The sequence below is a fragment of the Oncorhynchus tshawytscha genome, linkage group LG21 (assembly GCF_018296145.1).
Source record: "Oncorhynchus tshawytscha isolate Ot180627B linkage group LG21, Otsh_v2.0, whole genome shotgun sequence".
In the NCBI taxonomy this organism is placed as follows: domain Eukaryota; kingdom Metazoa; phylum Chordata; class Actinopteri; order Salmoniformes; family Salmonidae; genus Oncorhynchus; species Oncorhynchus tshawytscha.
The window spans coordinates 7,025,303-7,047,276 of record NC_056449.1 but is presented as its reverse complement, the minus strand read 5'-3'; the positions used below and the strand labels follow the sequence as shown (position 1 = coordinate 7,047,276).

At 41.9% G+C, this 21,974-nt stretch overlaps 1 protein-coding gene across 1 annotated transcript in view; it reads right to left on the bottom strand.

Annotated features, from left to right (window-relative positions):
- The window catches only part of LOC112235885 (protein diaphanous homolog 1-like), a 142,336-nt gene that overhangs the window by 91,739 nt on the left and 28,623 nt on the right, over positions 1-21,974 (bottom strand). Inside the window, 3 exon segments of the mRNA XM_042302942.1 lie at positions 17-118; positions 324-485; positions 7,271-7,297. Of these exon segments, the coding sequence (XP_042158876.1) occupies positions 17-118; positions 324-485; positions 7,271-7,297 (291 nt within the window).

Genomic DNA, 21,974 nt, shown 5'->3' with positions numbered 1-21,974 from the left:
AACCTTTGTTACTCACAGCTTTGGACGTGTGGAGGTACTGAGACACCATCTCTCGTTTGATGACGATGTCTTTTGCCCGCAGAGGCCGCTGCTTCTCCTCGTTCAAGTTCATATCCACCTGGAGAGAGAGAGAGAGAGAGAGAGAGAGAGAGCAGAGGGGGGAGAGCAAGCGAGAAAGGGAGGGGAGAGCGAGCGAGAGGGAATAGAGAGGGGGAGGGGAGAGAGACCTTTAAGTCAGCGTCCCAAAAGATACAGACAAATAGCCTATAGTCCACACCCAGTAGACAATCATTGTCTCTTTCTTTAACCCTCTTCTCTCTCACCAGCATCTGTTCGAAGAGTTCCAGGACGTATTCGTCAGGGTGGTCGTGCAGCATGGTCCCCTGGGTAGGAACCTCGTAGTGGGCAGCGTTGGAGTGGCGCTGCCCGGCTGCATGAGGCTTCTCCTTGTCCTTCTTCATCCTCATGCTGGTGAAACGCTCCAACTGCAGGGGGGGGGTCAAAGGAGAGTGGTCAGAGGTCACACAGGGAGATATGAGGGTTATCCCAGTTCAACCCCAACCCTGTGGATTGGATAGGTCAGGGCAAAAAGGTTGATTTGAAATTGGGCATCAGATTCCATTGGACATTCAGACGTCATAAATGACTAAATATCACTGTGAAACACGTTCAGCTTCACTCATGTGTGTGCTAGAATAAAATGAAGCAGGGTCACAGGGTGATGTCATCAACATACCAGTTCATACCACATACCGTTTCCCGGGGTACTTGGAAATAGCCACTGGATGGCTTTTCAATATCATCAAAACCGTTGAAACTATTTATTAGAGGTTTTTCAATACATTCATATTTGTAGCCACTTTAAACTCTACGGGACAGTTAACCTAACGCAGGCTAATGTGATTAGCATGAGGTTGTAAGTAACATGAACACCTCCCAGGACATGGACATGTCTTATATGGGCAGAAAGCTTCAATTCTTGTTAATCTAACTGCACTGTCTGATTTACAGTAGCTATTACAGTGAAAGAATACAATGGTATTGTTTAAGGGGAGTGCACAATTATGAACTTGAAAATGTACTAATAAACCAATTAAGCACATTTGGCCAGTCTTGATATAACATTTTGAACAGATATGCAATAGTTAATTTGATCAGTCTAAAAATGTACGTACACTGCTGCCATCTAGTGGCCAAAATGTTAATTGTGCCTGGGCTGGAATAATACATTATGGTCTCTCGCTTGCATTTCAAAACGCATGTTTTTTTCCCTTTGTATTATCTTTTACCAGATCTAATGTGTTATATTCTCCTACATTCATTTCACATTTCCACAAACTTCAAAGTGTTTCCTTTCAAATGGTATCAAGAATATGCATATCCTTGCTTCAGGTCCTGAGCTACAGGCAGTTAGATTTGGGTATGTTACTTTAGGCGAAAAATTGACAAAAAGCAGGAGGATCTTTATTAAGTAAATACCTGCACTCAACTTGTGCAATACGTTAGGAGATAAAGCAGATTGCGTTCGTGGCTGGCAGCCACACAAGTCAATTTGTTTACATTGAAAAATCTAGGCATTTTTTTTGCAAAAACGGTGCATGGCCACCGTATGTCTAATGTTTATGAGACGAGAGAATGTAGCCAGCTGCATTTTCTAATGTTTTGCTTAAAGCTTGCATTTTACAGGAGAAAAGTAGCTGCACATCAGTCAGCTCTGTCTGCTGATAGAATACCTGTTTGTGAATTCTCATCCAAGTGGAGAAGTGCAACTGAAGCACAAAATGAGTCTGATGCCGAGCAGAAATGACAGAAGCACTTTAGAAATAGGTTTACAAGACGCAGCAAGATATTATGGGTTTTATATTGTTTACCTGAAAAAACTAAGAATTCTGAGTTAATGCTACCCTACCCCTAAGTTCGCATGTATATTTTAGTAATTTAGCAGACGCTCTCATCCAAAGTGACATACAGGAGCAATTAGGGGTAAGGGCCTTGCTCAAGGGCACATTGGCAGATTATTAACCTAGTGGGCTCAAGGATTCGAACCAGTAAAAAAATGAAATTTGGTTCCTCCTACCTACAGTGCCTTCGGAAAGTATTCAGACTCCTTGACCTTTTCCACTTTGTTACGTTACAGCCTCATTTTAAAATGGATTAAACAAAAAAAATCCCCAGCAATCTACAGACAATACCCCATAATGTCAAAGCGAAAACAGGTTTATATACTTTTGCAAATGTATTACAAAAAATAATAATAATCTGAAATACCTTATTCACATAAGTATTCAGTCCCTTTACAATGAGACTCAAAATTGAGCTCAGGTAAATCCTGTTTCCATTGATCATCCGTGAGATGTTTCTACTTGATTGGACTCCATCTGTGGAAATTTAATTGACTGGACATGATTTGGAAAGGCACAAACCTGTCTACATAAGATCCCACAGTTGACAGTGCAGGTCAGAGCAAAAGCCATGAGGTCGAAGGAATTGACTGTAGAGCCCCGAGCCAGGATTGTGTCGAGACACAGATCTGGGGAAGGGTATCAAAAAAATGTCTGCATCATTGAAAGTCTCCAAGAACACAGTGGCCTCCATCATTCTTAAATGGAAGAAGTTTGGAACCACCAAGACTCTTCCTAGAGCTGGCTGCCCGGCCAAACTGAGCAATCGGGGGAGAAGGGCCTTGGTCAGGGAGGTGACAAAGTACCCAATGGTCACTGACAGAGCTCCAGAGTTCCTCTGTGGATATGGGAGAACGTTCCAGAAGGAAAACCATATCTGCAGCACCCCACCAATCAGGCCTTTATGGTAGAGTGGCCGCACGGAAGCCACTCCTCAGTAAAAAGACAAACTCCAAGTGGGCTGTCAAAAGCACCTAAAGACTCTCGGACCACGAGAAATAAGATTCTCTGGTCTGATGAAACCAAGATTGAACTCTGGCCTTTAGCGGCAAGCGCCGCCACGTCTGGAAGAAACCTGGCGCAATCCCTACGGTGAAGCATGGTGGTGGCAGTATCACGCTGTGGAGATGTTTTCAGCGGCAGGGACTGGGAGACTAGTCAGGATCGAGGGAAAGATAAACAGAGCAAAGTACAGAGAGATCCGTGATCAAAACCTGCTCCAGAGTGCTCAGGACCTCAGACCGGGGCGAAGGTTCACCTTCAAACAGGACAACAATCCTAAGCACACAGCCAAGCTAACACAGGAGTTGCTTTCGGGCAAGTCTCTGAATGTCCTTGAGTGGCCCAGCTAGAGCCCAGACTTGAACCCGATCGAACATCTCTGGAGAGACCTGAAAATAGCTGCCCAGCAACACTCCCCATCCAACCTGACAGAGCTTGAGAGGATCTGCAGAGAAGAATGGGAGAAACCCCCCCAAATACAGGTGTGCCAAACTTGCAGCGTCATACCCAAGAAGACTCGAGGCTGTAATCGCTGCCATAGGTGCTTCAACAAAGTACTGAGTAAAGAGTCTGAATACTTATGTAAATTTGATTTGTTTTTTTATGAAGGTTTTAAAATAAATTACTTTTAAAACCTGTTTTTGCTTTGTCATTATGGGGTATTGTGACGATTGAAGAAAACAACAATTTAATCAATTTTAGAATAAGGATCTAACCTAAAAAATGTGTGAAAAGTGAAGGGGTCTGAATACTTTCCAAATGCACTGTATACAGTATACACACTACATGGCTATACACAGAAGTTTGTGGACACCTGCTCGTTGAACATCTCATTCCAAAATCATGGGCATTAATATGTAGTTGGTCCCCACCTTTGCTGCTATAACAGCCTCCACTGATCTGGGAAGGCATTCCACTAGATGTTGGAAAATTGCTGCGGGGAACTGCTTCCATTCAGCCACAAGAGCATTAGTGAGATAACACAATAATGTTGGGCAATCAGGCCTGGCTCGCAGTCGGCATTCCTATTCATCCCAAAAGTGTTTGATGGGGTTGAGGTGCAGGCCAGTCAAGTTCTTCCAAACTGATCGACAAACCATTTCTGTAAGGACCTCACTTCGTGCTTGGGGGCATGGTCATGCTGAAAAAGAAAAGGGCCTTCCCAAAACTTTTGCCACAAAGTTGGAAGCACAGAATCATCTAAAATGGCATTGTACGCTGTAGCGTTAAGATTTCCCGAACCATGAAAAACAGCCCCAGAGCATTATTCCTCCTCCACCAAACTTTACAGTTGACACTGTGCATTGGGGCAGGTAGCATTCTCCTGGCTGGCGCTTGGCATTGTGATCTTAGGCTTGTGTGCGGCTGCTCGGCCATGGAATCCTATTTCATGAAGCTCCAGACGAACAGTTCTTGTGCTAACGTGGCTTCCGGAATCAGTTTGGAATTTGGTAGTGAGCGTTGCAACCAAGGGCATACAATTTAAGCACAACACGTTTCAGCTAGAGGTCCACCGATATATATTTTTTCACCGCCGATACCGATTATTGGAGGACCCAAAAAAAGGCGATACCGATTAAATCGGACGATTTTTATTTATTTATTTGTAATAATGACAATTACAACAATACTGAATGAACACTTATTTAACTTAATATAATACATCAATACAATTAATTTAGCCTCAAATAAATAATGAAACATGTTCAATTTGGTTTAAATAATGCAAAAACAAAGTGTTGGAGAAGAAAGTAAAAGTGCAATATGTGCCATGTAAGAAAGCTAACGTTTAAGTTCCTTGCTCAGAACATATGAAAGCTGGTATTTCCTTTTAACATGAATCTTCAATATTCCCAGGTAAGAAGTTTTAGGTTGTAGTTATTATAGGACTATTTCCCTCTATACCATTTGTATTTCATCAACCTTTGACTATTGGATGTTCTTATAGGCACTTTAGTATTGCCAGTGTAACAGTATAGCTTCCGTCCCTCTCCTCGCTCCTACCTGGGCTCGAACCAACACATCGACAACAGCCATCCTCGAAGCAGCGTTACCCATGCAGAGCAAGGGGAACAACTACTCCAAGTTTCAGAGCAAGTGACGCATGAAGCATTGCGAAGAGCTGCTGGCAAAACGCACAAAAGTGCTGTTTGAATGAATGCTTACGAGCCTGCTGGTGCCAACCATCGCTCAGTCAGACTGCTCTATCAAATCATAGACTTAATTATAACACACAGAAATACGAGCCTTCGGTCATTAATATGGTTGAATCCGGAAACTATCATCTCGAAGAAAAAAAAACAACGTTTATTCTTTCAGTGAAATACGGAACCGTTCCGTATTTTATCTAACAGGTGGCATCCATAAGTCTAAATATTCCTGTTACATTGCACAACCTTCGATGTTATGTCATAATTATGTAAAATTCTGGCAAAAAATTAGTTCACAACGAGCCAGGCAACCCAAACTGTTGCAAGAGAAGTGACAATTTCACCTGGTTAATAAATATGCAGGTTTAAAAATATATACTTCTGTGTATTGATCTTAAGGAAGGCATTGATGTTAATGGTTAGGTACATTCGTGCAATGATTGTGCTTTTTTCGCAAATGCGCTTTTGTTAAATCATCCCCCGTTCGGCGAAGTTGGCTGTCTTTGTTAGGAAGAAATAATCTTCATACAGTTCGCAACGAGCTAGGCGGCCCAAACTGCTGCATATACCCTGACTCTGTTGCAAAAGAAGTGACACAATTTCCCTAGTTAAAAGAAATTTTAGCAGCCAATATAAACTAAATAAAGGTTTAAAAATATATACTTGTGTAATGATTTTAAGAAAGGCATTGATGTTTATGATTAGGTACACGTTGGAGCAACGACAGTCCTTTTTTGCGAATGCGCACCGCATCGATTATATGCAACGCAGGACATGCTAGATAAACTAGTAATCAACCATGTGTAGTTAACTACTGATTATGATTGATTGATTTTTTTAATAAGATAAGTTTAATGCTAGCTAGCAACTTACCTTGACTTCTTACTGCATTCGCGTAACAGGCAGGCTCCTCGTGGAGTGCAATGTAAGGCAGGTGGTTAGAGCGTTGGACTAGTTAATCTAAGGTTGCAAGATTGAATCCCCGAGCTGACAAGGTGAAAATCTGTCGTTCTGCCCCTGAACAAGGCAGTTAACCCAGCGTTCCTAGGCCGTCATTGAAAATAAGAATGTGTTCTTAACTGACTTGCCTAGTTCAATAAAGGTGGTAAAAAATAAAAATTTCAGTGTCCACAAATACTGATTTCCGATTGTTATGAAAACTTGAAATCTGCCCTAAATAATCGGCTATTCTGATTAATCGGTCGAACTCCAGTTTCAACATTCCCGTTCTCTGAGCTTGTGTGGGCTACCACTTCGCAGTAGAGCCCTTGTGGCTCCTAGACATTTCCACTTCACAATAACAGCACTTAGAGTTGACCGGAGCAGCTCTAGCAGAGCAGAAATTTGATGAACTGACTTGTTGGAAAGGTGCCATCCTATGACGGTGCCACATTGTAAGTCACTGAGCTCTTCAGTACGGGCCATTCTACTGCCAATGTTTGTCTATGGAGATTGCATGGCTGTGTGCTCAGTTTTATACACCTGTCAGCAACGGGTGTGGCTGAAATAGGTGTGTCCACATACTTTTGTCCATGAAGTGTATAACTTCATGAGCTGGATTACTTGCCTTTGCAATTTGTTTATTTTTATTTGTGCTCTTCCGCTAGCAGCCTCCATGGAAATTCACTATTACTCGGGCTAATTCTGTTAGCATTCTGGTAGTAGAGGCCCAATGGGCTTTTATTGCATCATTTGCCACACACCTTGTGTGCTAAACCAGTAATACCATAAATACCGGGGTAGGCAGTCGTTGTTCTTAAACTGACTTGCCTAGTTAAAGAAAAAAGGTTAAATACATTCAAAGTAAAATAACCTTTGAGTAGCAGACTTCCTGTGAGATCATAGCTAGTTTAACCCCTTCCTGCCCTGGGCCTAACCTACCTACAACCCCCCCAACCTTGACCCCAGACCCAACCTGTAACCTAGGCCGGCCCTTCAGACCAACCACTGAGGGGGAGTCAGGGAGGCACAGACGGACAGGCAGGCACCATTCAACAGTATGTGTCGATACAACCAGGGTGAGTAGTACAGACAACATGGTTGAGTTATTATGGGGTGTTACTGCAACAACCAGGCTCATGGGGGTTGTAGTGTGGTATGGATAGAGGGGCATGGGGAGGGGTTAGTAGTGGACTACAGGGTGAGATGAGATGCAACAAAGACAGTCAGATGATTATGACTGGGATGTGGGCACACACAAACACACACACAACCTACCTCATCAGGAATCAGCCGTTTGAGTTTCTGTACAGAGAGGGGAGGGGGAGGAGTGGAGGGGGTTGAGAGAACGAGTGAAAGAAAGAAATGGGGAGATTGAACAGGGGAAGAGGGAGACAATGAGGGATACGGGGAGATCGAGGGAGGAATTAAGGGACAGACAGAAGGAGAGAAAGAGAGGGAGTGGGGGAGAGAGGAAAGGATCAATTAGGATCAGACAGGGAACGTCTCTACAAAGGTCATCATTAATCATTGCGGACAGAGGGGAATAGGCTACAGGTAGATCAATATCACAATAACAGACTACTTCATTAAACACAGTTACACATTACACACTGGATCAATCAAGAACATACACACTTAGATTAGCTCACTAATTCTTCTTGTACGACGTTATGGATCATCTGAACAATTCCACATGTAGGGATTGATCCATTTTATTTTGCGATTAGGTGATTTCAGATTTTTTTTGACAGGTAGAATGACAGTACAATTGCACTAGCAAATCCTTGGCACAAGGTGTCAGGCTACACCAATGAATAGCTTAGTGAAGGCAGGGTCTCAATTGATAATTGGCCAACACCAGGTGGCGCTGAAGATCACACACAAATCGAAACAACTATGGAAAGCTTATGGGGCAAGTTCCTCACTTCCTATGTTTGCATTCTACATAACTGCAAAAGATAAGCCAGAAATAAGATGCATGATCTCTGTAACGGTGCTTCCAAAAATGGCCTATAATGACTGTCCCACATGCCAGCATCTGGAGCCAATCAGCAGCCACCCAGAGGGTCACAGGCCACAGAACACACACTGAACAACAACCTAGGCTCAACATGTTCAACGGCTTTATAAAGTCAACCTTCAGGGGAAGACAAACAGAGGAACACACACCTCTCATCTCTCTCTGAGCCAGCCTTCCTAGGTTTTATGTCGGATATAGGCTATAAATATTAGGTAAGAAGTCTAATTAGAAGGCTCTTTATCAAAGTGATTTGATTTGTCAACTGTGCCTTTTCTCACTGTAAAAAAAAAAAAAGGTAAAAAAATTATTTGATCCAAATGTTGAATAGGCAGATAAAGACATGTTTATGCAGGGGGGGGATAATAGCCTACTACGTTGGAGATCATAAAAACAAATTAAATAAATGACGTTACTTGGCTGGTCACTGATCGGCTCTCTTTAGCAATTCATTCTATGCAGGTGGGTCGGGTTGAAGAGAAAAATCTGTCCATACGCCGGATATCGGACGGGGCTCAGAATATAAGTGGCCGGCGAGGAGCAGGTTCGGCTCCAAATACACATTTTAAAAAAGACCAGTGCAGGACTCTACTTGAGTGATCAGCTTTCTCGACAACAGAGAAAGGTTCAATTGGCCTATGCTGACTTGCATTCTCCCGCTCTCTCGCCTCCCTCCTCTCTCAAAAAGGCATGCGGACAAAGGCGGACTGACACGCATACGCGTGCGTACACACAGCTACATGGAAAACAGTGCAAACAAGGGACTGGTGTAAGGGGCTGTTGGGACTATAATATGGATTCTACACAAATTCAATTTAAGAGAGCTGCTAATTAGCCATTAGCTAATAACACAAAGAAAAACAATTTGCTAAGTCACAGCATGGAGATCGTCATTACTGCACACCATCTCCACACTTCTCTCTCTCCATCTCTTGTTCTCTTTCCATCCCTCCTCTCTCTCCATCCCTCCTGAGGTAGCCAGCTGATTGGATCTGGGCCTGAGAGAATGACAGAGGGTGTTAGGTCCCTAGTGCCATTTGCTTCTATTTGATTACTCTATCTCAAATTTCATCTCTCGTTACCTTCTAGAGGTATCCAGATTATCAAACCGACCTTGTGCCATACCGGGATATTAAGTAATACCGGCACTGAACACAAGGGGCACTGTTTTCACACCCCACAGATACTCTGTAATCCGAAGGTTAGCAAATGCTAACAAGTACATGTAAAATCCAATAGAGAATGCGAACTAAATTCACTTTTTAGATGACCAATATATACAGTCAATATATATACTGCACGCACAAAACAAGTAATTAGCCAGCAATGCTCTTGATCCAAGAGGGGATTCTCTGCTGATACTAAGCGAATGCTTGATTTTGAAAGAAGCTAACCACACTTAGCTAGATAGCTAACTAGCTACTAAATTAGCAGACCAAATTCACAACTGCAGAGCATTTAGCACATTTTAGACAGTTAACTAAATAGTTACAAGATATCTAGCTGTCAAACATTTAGTTGTAAATTCCATACTGTAATTTCCATACGGTGACTCACAAGGCTCCGGTCTCTTGTCATTGTGTGCTTGTAAACAATCACCACGTGACTGGGGACAACCAGTAAGCTTCATAATGAAAAATGATGTGACAGGTGAAATAAAGTACACAGTCTTCTTTATCGCCTAACGTATTGCACACGTTGACTACAAGTATTTACTTAAAAAGTAGCTACAAATATTCACATTTAAAAAACAAAACAAATTCAACTTCAAATAAATAGTTTCAACGGTATTGAAAAAAACCATCCCGTGACTTTTTCCAAATACCCGGTATACGGTATACCGCCCAAGCCTATATTACCTTCTGGTAACTTTCACACAAGTACTTTGGGAACACATTCAGATTGATGTCTGCCATCCCAGTCCCAGCCATTATGACCCTCATCAAAGAACTATTAGGTCTGCAGCTAGACTGAATAGGAGTCGTGATGTGTTGGCCGTCTGCTCCATTCTATTTCTATGGTTTTGGGCTGACATTAACTGCTACCCTTTAAGAAATACCAGACATGGTATGAGGAACTTGTGGCTCACAAATGTCAGAGGAATGGAGCGGGAGACAACCTACCTCCCTCAAAACACACACACACACTTTGTTATGTTTTAATATGCAGCACCCCAGTTATCCAACCTCTATAGGTTAACAATACGCGTGATCTCACGAGGGCTCAACCGTTAAACTGATGTGTATTCAAACACACTCATGGGCACATACACAAACAAAAAGGCAGACACTGCACATTGTTGTTAACATGATAGATGTTATCACACGGGGTGCTATTTGGGAAGCAGCCAAAGAGCTGGTAATGGAGACTAGCTGTGTGGTGCTGTTCTTCTATAGTACACGATGTGAATATCCTCTAATGACGGAAACAAACATTATGTGGCCACATAAATGCATTTTCAAAGCTACAGCACACAAGGGACCAAAGCATATGGTCTGTTTCGTGCTTTCATTTTTGGCAAGGAATAAAAAAAATACTGCGATACTGGTATCGACCTGGGCCTAATTCTGATACAGGTCAGTGTGATGACCAACTGGTGTCTCCTACAGTGAACACGGATCCTGATCCCCTCTACAGGGAGGTTTCCGCTTAGGCTACATGGACGACAACAAGTGCGGGTGCAAACACGCAGCTCAGCGTTTCCGTCAGAAATGGAGCCAGACAGCGTAACCGGAACGATATGAATTTACCGGACATCCATATGCATTGGGTGCGTAACGTAATAGGGCGTCCACCCACGGTGCTCAAAATCCCCTCTATAGATGATCGTAATTCATTTGAACAGAATAGAAAACAGCCTGTAAAGTTGTCAGAAAATAAAGTAGTACGATGTTCTTATACCAACATGAAAGGTTTTATTGAAAAGCAAAACATTACTCTAGGTGGCCACAAAAATGAAGAAATTGTAAAAGTGATGTTGGACAATGAAATTCGATATGTAAATTAACATGTGTTAATGCTGGGTCGTTAAGAGAAAGCTTATTTTACACTGCTCTTGTGAAACGAGACCCGAGCCATGCATTTATGAAAGCACTTGTTACCCTGACGCAGCCATTCTAAAAACAGCCGATGCCATGATGGTGCCATTTAACCCACAAGGCCTGAACGTGAGAATACAGACACAAAGAACTCTGGGTAATCACACAGGAAACAGAGTGTGTATATGAGAGAGAGATAGGAGAAAATGTCCAAAGTTATATTCCCCCCCCCCCACCACACATAGCCTTCACCACTGTCAGGTCAGGCCACCAGCTTAACTCGGAGTAATTAGAAAGAGATGAGAACAGGCTGCTTTCCTTGTGAGAATTTCACAATGAGGATCACCACACACACACACACACACACACACACACACAGTGTAATTATCCTTCTAAAAAGTACCCTGGTTTACAGGCACTTGCCGGGAAAACCACAGAGAGTTCCCAAAGGACCATCATTAAACAAAGACAAAAAGAAGCACAGAACCAAAAGAGCAGAAGAAATGTATTTGGTTCTTGTGGTTCCTAGGAAACGTAGTGGAAGTCAGCATTTAAGCGCTTGGCTTGTGACAAGAACATAATGAGCCAGTCAGCCTCTCTTCACAGCACTGTCACTACTAATGTACAGCTCCCACCCAGAACCATAAGACAGCGCTCTGTGTGTGTGTGTGTGTGTGTGTGTGTGTGTGTGAGAGAGAGAGAGAAAGAGACAGCTATGCTGAGCGAGAGGGACAAAGAAAGCAGGTTGAGAAATCGAAGAGAAAGAAAGAGCCAGAGTTGAGATGTGTTATTACACACACTTGAACCATTACTCACTTCCCTTTAGAGTCAAGCAGAGGTCAGAGTAATGTCACAGTAACTTAACTGACCAACTGAATGATTAAGGAATAACCCCTTTATTGCACCTGTGATCTCTCACACACACACACACAGTGTTTCTTTCTGAAAAACAAAGTCCACTATAGACCAGTGATGTCACAGTTTAAACTACTGCTAGTTACATACCTATTAAGGAGAAAATGACTATTTTGGAGAGGGATGGATAGAGGGAGATTGTGCATGTTGTTATCTCCACTGTGGCTGTTGATGTGAGTGTTTGCAGCATTGCCATGGCTCCCTGGTAGCGGCTGTGCTCCGCTGAGCAGTGAGGGATGTCGTCACCGGGAGGGGTTCTCTAGCAGGCGACACGCCCGTACACAAGTGACACAACACTTCCTGTTCACAGGAAGTCAGTAACATAGTGAAACCTGACTCACTATCAGTCCCGAGGGGAGATCTAGGAAATCACATCCTCCTTTATTCCAACATGGTGTATTGGTCTTGTCACGATACCAGGTTTAGTATCACGATACGCGATACCGTCATGACACTCGATTCCAAAACGACACCAACACAATACAGCGAGACAACAGCAAAAAGTCAGAATGGCACTTTATCCAGAAAAACTCAGCTACTGCTCTGTTCATTGTTGAGCATCTTGAATTCAATTATCATTCATTATATTTTAACATTTATGTGAACTAAATTTAAAAAACACTGTTTGGTGACAAACAGCATATTTTGCTTTTACGGTTTGCATATTATCACAAACAACAAAGTACCAGGGTAGAGTGAACTGATGTTGTTGCTTCAGCTGGAAGCTGGCAGGGAAATGTATCCTGCAATTAAAAAGGTGGAAGCTACCGGTGTCTTGCTTTGTAAAAGTGTTCTAGCCTGTATGGACATTGTTCTGCGACAACAGTAATGAACAGTTTCAACACTTCTACATACCGTCGTTCCATTATTCCAGTGTGTTAACGTCCGCGCAGCATCAGTGGGGAGATAACAACGCAACCCAGAAAGCTCTAGCGATGATTGAACAAGTGGAGTGGGCACTTTTCTCTACAAAGGGGCTGCACGGATAGACCGACTTGAGCCTCTCATTCACCTTAGACATTTGACAGAAGTACTGAACGTAAAAAAATTAGAGTATCGAGCAGTTTCATTCTTTAACTTTTTAAATTTATTTTAAATACAGAGGTTTCGATACGCCGTGCAACACTAGTGCGCGTGTTACATGCTGAACACACCGCTTGCGTTACTTGCGTTTGCGTTGCGAAATAAATGTACACATGCATGTTATTCAACCATTCCATCCAAACTGGTCGTGCGCAGACTCACGCGTGTCCGGTGTCGTCAGGATGCTGCTGTGTGCCTTAAGGCAGGCAGTCACTGGTTAGGCCTAGGTGTGTTACACATTGCGTACTTTGTCCCTGAGGAACACTTGACTGTTTACACATGATCAAACACTCATTGAGAGATAAACAACTTGACAGAGAGAGAGAAGAGAGACAAGCATACACACAACTAACACATGACGAACACAGAATGGTAATGATCATTCACAACAACAGAAGAACAGAAGAAGAAAAGAAGAGGCAAAAACAAAACACTGAACAAACACAAAAATCACAATCAACACCACCTGGGTGGACGACTGGTTTGGTTGCTACAACCCATCACATTGTTCTCAGCACTTTACTCATCAGCTTTACTTCCCCTTGCAATGGCGTGGCACTAATCCTGGTAAATCAACTGAGACATTAACATAACACCAGCAGTCACTTTTACATGACATGGAATGGTTTGCTTTCCTTAAAACCACCAAAGCTAACATACTCAGTCAACACAGAAACACAACAAAACTCACGACCAACAAGCCACGCACCAGCAGCACACTCTAAGCCAGGGATCTAGATTAAGCCACGGGCTGTTTTTTTCCCCTCTTGAGCAGACGGTCATGTGACCAAACAGAAGCCCAAAACATAATAATTTCCAACCTTGCTTACATTCGTATGAGACCACATTATCCCTCGATTACACGTGGGAATACTTTGGAACAGATTTCACAAATTAAAACCATTTGTATCGAATTCGCTTTTTTTCAGTTAGGTCTATATTTGACAAAAATCTGTGACAGCTTCATCATACCCCTTTTCCACCCATGCCACCCCCGTCAGTGTGTATATAAAGTAACCAGGAAGTCCTTGGTTATATTAGGCTCCTTCCTTTTTTATTATTTCACATCAGACTGTCTCCCTGGTTCACTGTGGCTGGCCCTGTTCACTTACGCCTGACCGACCCCTGCTCCCTGTGTGTGTGTGTGTGTGTGTGTGTGTGGTGCATAGCCTCCATGCAAGTCTTCATGAGTGTGTCCAAGTGGGGCATTTTTTTCCGCATGACTGCGCCATCCTTGAAGGGCCGTCCCTAATGATAGAACAAAAAAAACTAGCCCAGAACAACAAGAGAGGCTAACGTGATCCGGCCATGTCTGTACTGCTGCATGACGGCCTGTAAGTATTTCCGCTGGCAGATAAGTGAGAGAGTCATTAAAGAATGTAGAGCGCATTCCCACTGAAACCATGTCTGTCTGGTGGTATTACACACAGGCTGGCGGACATATTATGTAGGATCATTTAGAAATGTTAGGGGAATCGTCAACAACCTGCTTAATGTTGCATGCCCCACCTGAATAGAATACTAATGAGGCTATGTACGAAATGTGTGATTTGCATGTACTGTAAAAGCAACATGCCAAAATGAGTTCAACTCTGAACAGAAAAGGTTTCCATTCATAACGTGCAGGCATCAAAAGACGCTGCTGAATGTAAAATCAAATCAAATTTTGATTTGTCACATGCGGCAAATACAACAGATTTAGACATTACCGGGAAATGCTTACTTACGAGCCCTTAACCAACATGCTGAGTTAAAAAGAAAAGTTAAATAACGAGGATATAAACAGTGCCTTCGGAAAGTATTCAGACCCCTCAACTCTTTCCACATTTTGTTACATTACAGCCTTATTCTAAAAACGGATTCAATGAAAAAATGCTCAGCAATCTACACACAATCCCCATAATGACCAAGTGAACACAGGTTTAGACATTGTTGCAAATATGAAACAAAGATTGAACTCTTTGGCCTGAATGCCAAGCTTCACGTCTGGAGGAAACCTGGCACCATCCCTACGGTGAAGCATGGTGGGGATATTTTTCAGCAGAAGGGACTTTGGGACGAGTCAGGATCGAGGCAAAGATGAACGGCGCAAAGTACAAAGAGATCCTTGATAAAAATATGCCTCAGAGCTCTCAGGTCCTCAAAATAGGGCGACGGTTCCCCTTCCAACAAGACAACAACCCTAAGCACACAGCCAAGACAAAGCAGGAGTGGCTTCGGGACAAGTCTCTGAATGTCTTTGGGTGGCCCAGTCAGAGCCCGGACTTAATCCTGATTGAACATCTCTGGAGAGACCTAAAAATAGCCTTGCAGCAACGCTCCCAATCCAACCTGACAGAGCTTGAGAGGATCTACAGAGAAGAATGGGAGAAACTCCTCAAATACAGGTGTCAAACTTGTAGTGTAATACCCAAGAAGACTGTAATCATTGCCAAAGGTGCTACAACAAAGTACTGAGTAAAGGGTCTGAATACTTAAGTAAATGTAATAAGATTTTTCATAAAATTAACAAAAGTTAATAAATAAATAAACAGTTTCTGCTTTGTCATTGTGGAGTAGTGTGTGTAGATTGATGAGGGGGGAAAACAATTTAATACATTGTAGAATAAAGCTGTAACATAATAAAATGTGGAAAAGGTACAGGGGTCTGAATACTTTCAGAAGGCACTGTACAAGGGGTACAGGATAAAGTGACTATGCATAGATATTAAACAGAGTAGCAGCAGAGTGTGTGGTGTGTGCAGTATGTGAGTGTGTGGTTAGAGTCCAGTGAATGTACAGTACCAGTCAAAAGTTGACACACCTACTCCTTCAAGGGTTTTTCTTTATTTTTACTATTTTCTACATTGTCAAACAATAGTGAAGACATCAAAACTATGAAATAACACATATGGAATAATGTAGTAACCAAGTGTTAAAGAAACCAAAATATATTGTAGATTCTTCAGTGTAGCCATCCTTTGCTTTGATGACAGCTTTGATCACTCTTGGCATTCTCTCAACCAGCTTCACCTGGAATGCTTTTCCAATAGTATTCAAGTAATTCCCAAATACGCTGAGCACTTGTTGGCTGCTTTTTCTTCATTCTGCAGAGTCCTTAGTGATGTGGACACCAAGGAACTTGAAGCTCTCGACCCGCTATGGTGGCAAGGTGGAACACACAACTCATTTAGAACAGCAGTGTTGGCCTACAAGAGGGAGCGGTTAAGAACGGACAGCTTATTGGGGATTGTTGCCGATGCAGATGTCCAAGGCACTGCATCTCAATGCAAGAGGCATCACTACAGTCCCTGGTTTGAATACAGGCTGTTTCACATCTGGCCGTGACTAGGGCGCCGCACAATTGGCACAGCGTTGTCCGGGTTTGGCGGGGGAAGGTCGTCATTGTAAATAATAATTTGTTCTTAACTGACTTGCCTAATTAAATTTAAATAATATATATATATATATATATTTTCACGAATTAAGTATATATATGTGCCATTGCTAAAGCAACTACAATTGTCTTAATTTTCCTCTCTTTGTAGCTGTTTTTATTTGTCAAGCCACAACTGATTGAGCCAAATAAAACATTTTGGTTGTACTAGACCCTCTTTTTTCTTTTTGTGCCATTTTAAAGGAATGATTTTGACCACATATGGCTAATTAGGGGGCATTTCTAAATGCAAATAGACAAGGTTGTGCATGAGTACTGAGGCTGAGAACTTATTTATCACTGGTTCTATCTTACCGGTGTGTGTATGATGCTAGCAGAATTATTTGATAAATGACACCTTTTTCTATGCGTAGGAACAGTCGTGTTTTAGAATAGTTTCTACACAATATTGATAAATGAGGCCCCTGGAGAAGCTATGCCTTTTCCTACCTTATGTGCCCACAAACTAGAGGTCGACCGATTAATCGGAATGGCCGATTTCAAGTTTTCATAACAAATCGGAAATCAGGATTTTTTTTTTTTTTTTTTTACACCTTTATTGAATCTTTATTTAACTAGACAAGTCAGTTAAGAACACATTCTTATTTTCAATGACCGCCTAGGAACGGTGGGTTAACTGCCTCGTTCAGGGGCAGAACGACAAATTTTCACCTTGTCAGCTCGGGGATTCAATCTTGCAACCCTACCGTTAACTAGTCCAACGCTATAACGACCTGCCACTCTCTCGTTGCACTCCACAAGGAGACTGCCTGTTACGTGAATGCAGTAAGCCAAGGTAAGTTGCTAGCTAGCATTAAACTTATCTTATAAAAACAATCAATCATAATCACTAGTTAACTACACATGGTTGATGTTTTACTAGATATTATCTAGCGTGTCCTGCGTTGCATATAATCTGACTGAGCATACAAGTATACAAGTATCTAAGTATCTGACTGAGCGGTGGTAGGCAGAAGCAGGCGAGTAAATATTAATTCAAACAGCACTTTCTTTGCGTTTTGCCAGCAGCTCTTCGTTGTGCGTCAAGCATTGCGCTGTTTATGACTTCAAGCCTATCAACTCCCGAGATGATGCTGGTGTAACCGAAGTGAAATGGCTGGCTAGTTAGCGCACGCTAATGGCATTTCAAACGTCACTCGCTGAGCCTTGGAGTGGTTGTTTCCCTTGCTCTGCATGGGTAACGCTGCTTCGAGGGTGGCTGTTGTCATTGTGTTCCTGGTTCGAGCCCAGGGAGGAGTGAGGAGAGGGACGGAAGCCATACCGTTACACTGGCAATACTAAAGTGCCTATAAGAACATCCAATAGTCAAAGGTTGATGAAATACAAATGGTATAGAGGGAAATAGTCCTATAATAACTACAACCTAAAACTTCTTACCTGGGAATATTGAAGACTCATGTTAAAAGGAAATACCAGCTTTCATATGTTCTCATGTTCTCAGCAAGGAACTTAAACGTTAGCTTTCTTACATGGCACATATTGCATTTTTACTTTCTTCTCCAACACTTTGTTTTTGTATTATTTCAACCAAATTGAACATGTTTCATTATTTATTTGAGGCTAAATTGATTTTATTGATGTATTATATTAAGTTAAAATAAGTGTTCATTCAGTATTGTTGTAATTGTCATTATCACAAATAAAATAATAAAAATCAGCCGATTAAATCGGCACCAGTTTTTTGGGTCCTCCAATAATCGGTATCGGCGTTGAAAAATCATAATCGGTCGACCTCTACCACAAACGTTTGGATATACTGGTAAATTTACCACGTTGTTAGCTAGCAAGCTAATGGAGGTAACAAACATGCCTGAACATTGTGCAAAACAAATGGGTAACGGTCCAAGTGGAGTTTTAGAATGGCCCGTGACATGAATGTAAAATATGGCCCCCCCAATATGTGACAGGAAGAAAGAAACATTGCACTGGTATTGTGGATTAGATCTTTTGAACTGTTTGGGCTAGAATCAATCCGTGTTCGCTGTAGTAATGTTGCAAGAATAACACTTACAAATCTGCACTCGTGAAACAATGCAACAGTGAAGCCTTATCATTATAATAATTATTCGATCTTTTTAAAAAAAAATTATCTAAAATGAAATATTGGACATTTTTTCTAGCACTGGTGCTCCCAATTTAAAAATGTCAGGACACACAGAAAAATATTTTGAAGCACTTTAGAGCTCTGGTTAAGGGCTCTTTCTGCCCCCTGGGTGAGAGCCCTTTATGGAGCAGGAAGCTGTGACGAAGGCCTCACAGCCTGGAGCAATTATGGCACTGTGAGTCCTGAGAAGCAAGATCTGCTGAAACAGACGCACTGAATTGATTACAGACAGAGGCAGCCTGTGGGATAAATGTTACAGAGCCGGCAAATCGATCACTCACTGTCAGTCACTCACAGCACCTCGGACAGAAGACCTCGAACCGATGCTCACACACAGAGACACGCAGTGGTAAAAACAGTGTCTTACACACATGTATTCTTTAAAAAACACACACAGGAATAGAATCAGACATAGGGAGGAATCCCCAGACAGCAGCTTAGAATAACTATCTCCATCTCAATCTCCCTGCCTTCAACAAGTCCATTCACTGTTCCTCCTTCACTTACCCAGTACACACACAGTCCCTATAGCCCCCACCAACACACAAACACGGCCCTTATGCCAACAAGCAGCACAGCACCCAGCATTCCTGTCGCAACATCAGCTCTGCGGTGAAGTCCTCTCTCAGCAAGATTCACCATATGTCCCCTTGTAAGCCTAGGCCTTTGCCCTTGGCAGATGCTCCGATATACTATCAAACACTTATTCTGAGCATGTATATAGTTACTGAACCCACAGCCTTGGTGTACTCAGGAGCATGCTCTGACTGTCAGACCCCTGATCCACACATCCCACAAAGTATTGCTCAGTACGGACTCTCCAGGAGCTGCTCAGATGTATACCAAGCACCTGCTGGGTACTTGCACTGGGAGACAGCCTTTCACAGCTGTTCCAGGAGAATGAGGAGATAGTGTAGAGGGGTGCAGGGAGGAAGTGCACATTTCAATAACGTGTCAAACACAAAGCCCGTGTCTCAGTAATGATGAGGCTGCAGAGAGCAGTTTTTCACACTGCGTACCCACACCCAGGGCATGCATCACCAGACTGTCAAACAGTCACAGTTAATATTTGATAACGCCTTCTCTATAGAAACAGACAGTGTGTCAGTGTTCCTAGAGGCACACATACAAAAGCTTGTTATTTTGCCTACTTGATATAATACAGCACTGGTCATTCATAATTTTAGACTTCAGAGCGAGAGAGACAGAGAGCGAAAGAGAGAGCACTAGCGAAACTCAGACCCCTGAATATTCAGAGGTCAACAGCGACTCCATCACAGACTTCAGTGCAGCTTTTGACATTATCAATCATAGTCTACTGCTGGAAAAACTTGTGTGTTGGCTTTACACCCCCTGCTATAATGTGGATAAAGAGTTAGACAAGTAACAGAACACAGAGGGTGTTCTTTAAATGGAAGCCTCTCAAATGTAATCCAGTTAGAATCAGGAATTCCCCAGGTAACTGTTTAGGCCCTTTGCTTTTTTCAATTTTGACTAACGACATGCCACTGACTGAGTAAAGCCAGAGTGTCTATGTATGCGAATGACTCACCGCTATACACGTCAGCTACTACAGCGACTGAAATGACTGCAGCGCTCAACAAAGAGCTGCAGTTAGTTTCAGAGAGGGTGGCAAGGAATAAGTTAGACCTTGATATTTCTAAAACTAAAAGCATTGTATTTGGAACAAAACTTCAACTAAATATTGTAATAAATAATGTGGAAATTGAGCAGGTTGAACTGCTAAACTGCTTGGAGTATCCCTAGATTGTAAACTGTGATGGTCAAAACATATTGATGCAGTAGTAGCTAAGATGGGGAGAGGTCTGTCTATAATAAAGTGATGCTCTGCCTTAACATCACTATAAACCAGGCAGGTCCTACAGGCCCTAGTTTTGTTTCACCTTGACTACTGATGCAAGCAGTAAAATTAGAATTAAAAATATATATTAAAAAACACCTTATGGAACAGCGGGGACTTTGAAGCAACAAACATTGCGACACACGCACGCACACACTTAGTACTGTAGAGGAGGTCGCCCGATTATTATTTTTCAACGCCGATACAGATTATTGGAGGACCAAAAAAAGCAGATTTATATTTATATATGTAATGATGACAATTACAACAATACTGCTCTATCAAATCATAAACTTAATTATAATAAACACAGAAATACAAGCCTTTGGTCATTAATATGGTTAAATCCGGAAACTATTATTTCGAAAACAAAACGTTTATTCTTTCGGTGAAATAGGGAACCGTTACGTATTTTATCGAATGGGTGGCGACCCTAAGTCTAAATATTGCTGTTATATTGCACAACCTTCAATGTTATATCATAATTATGTAAAAATTCTGGCAAATTAGTTCGCAACGAGCCAGGCTGCCCAAACTGTTGCATATACCGACTCTGCTTGCTTAACGCAAGAGAAGTAACACAATTTCCCTAGTTAATATTGCCTGCAAACATGCATTTATTTTAACTAAATATGCAGGTTTAAAAATATATACTTCCGTGTATTGATTTTAAGAAAGGCATTGATGTTTATGGTTAGGTACATTTGTGCAAATGCGCTTATGTTAAATCGTCACCCCTTCGGCGAAGTTGAAGTAGACTGTGATTCAATAAATTAACAGCCACCGCATTGATTATATGCAATGCAGGACAAGCTAGTAAACCTAGTAATATCGTCAACCATGTGTGGTTAACTAGTGATTATGTTAAGATTGATTGTTTTTTATAAGATAAGTTTAATGCTAACTTACCTCTTTGCTGCACTCGTGTAACAGGTGGTCAGCCTGCCAAGCAGTTTCCTCGTGGAGTGCAATGTAACCGGCATCCAAAAATGCAGATTACCGATTGTTATGAAAACTTGAAATTGGTTCTAAATAAAAATTGGTCATGCCGATTAATTGGTTGACATCTACTGTAGATATGTGGTACTGGTGGAGTAGGGGAGCACACAGTGTGTTCTGAAATGTAAATGTTTTGTAATGTTTTTAAAATTGTATAAACTGCCTTAATTTTGCTGGACCCCAGGAAGAGTATGGGAATCCATAATAAATACAAATACGGCATGCGGGCAAGTTCATTCAATCCAATTTGTGGGGGAGATAATTATTTGGGATTTTTTTTTAAACTCAATTATTCATTCCCCTCTAATTTTTGTAAAATTTTTAAAGTTACAACCTTATTCTAAAATGTATTGAATTATTTTTTTCAATCAATCTACACACAATACCCCATCATGACACACCGAAAACATGTTTAGACATTTTTGCCACTTAGACAAAAACAGAAATACCTTATTTACATAAGCATTCAGACCATTTGGTGAGACTCGAAATTGAGCTCATGTTTCCATTGATCATCCTTGAGATG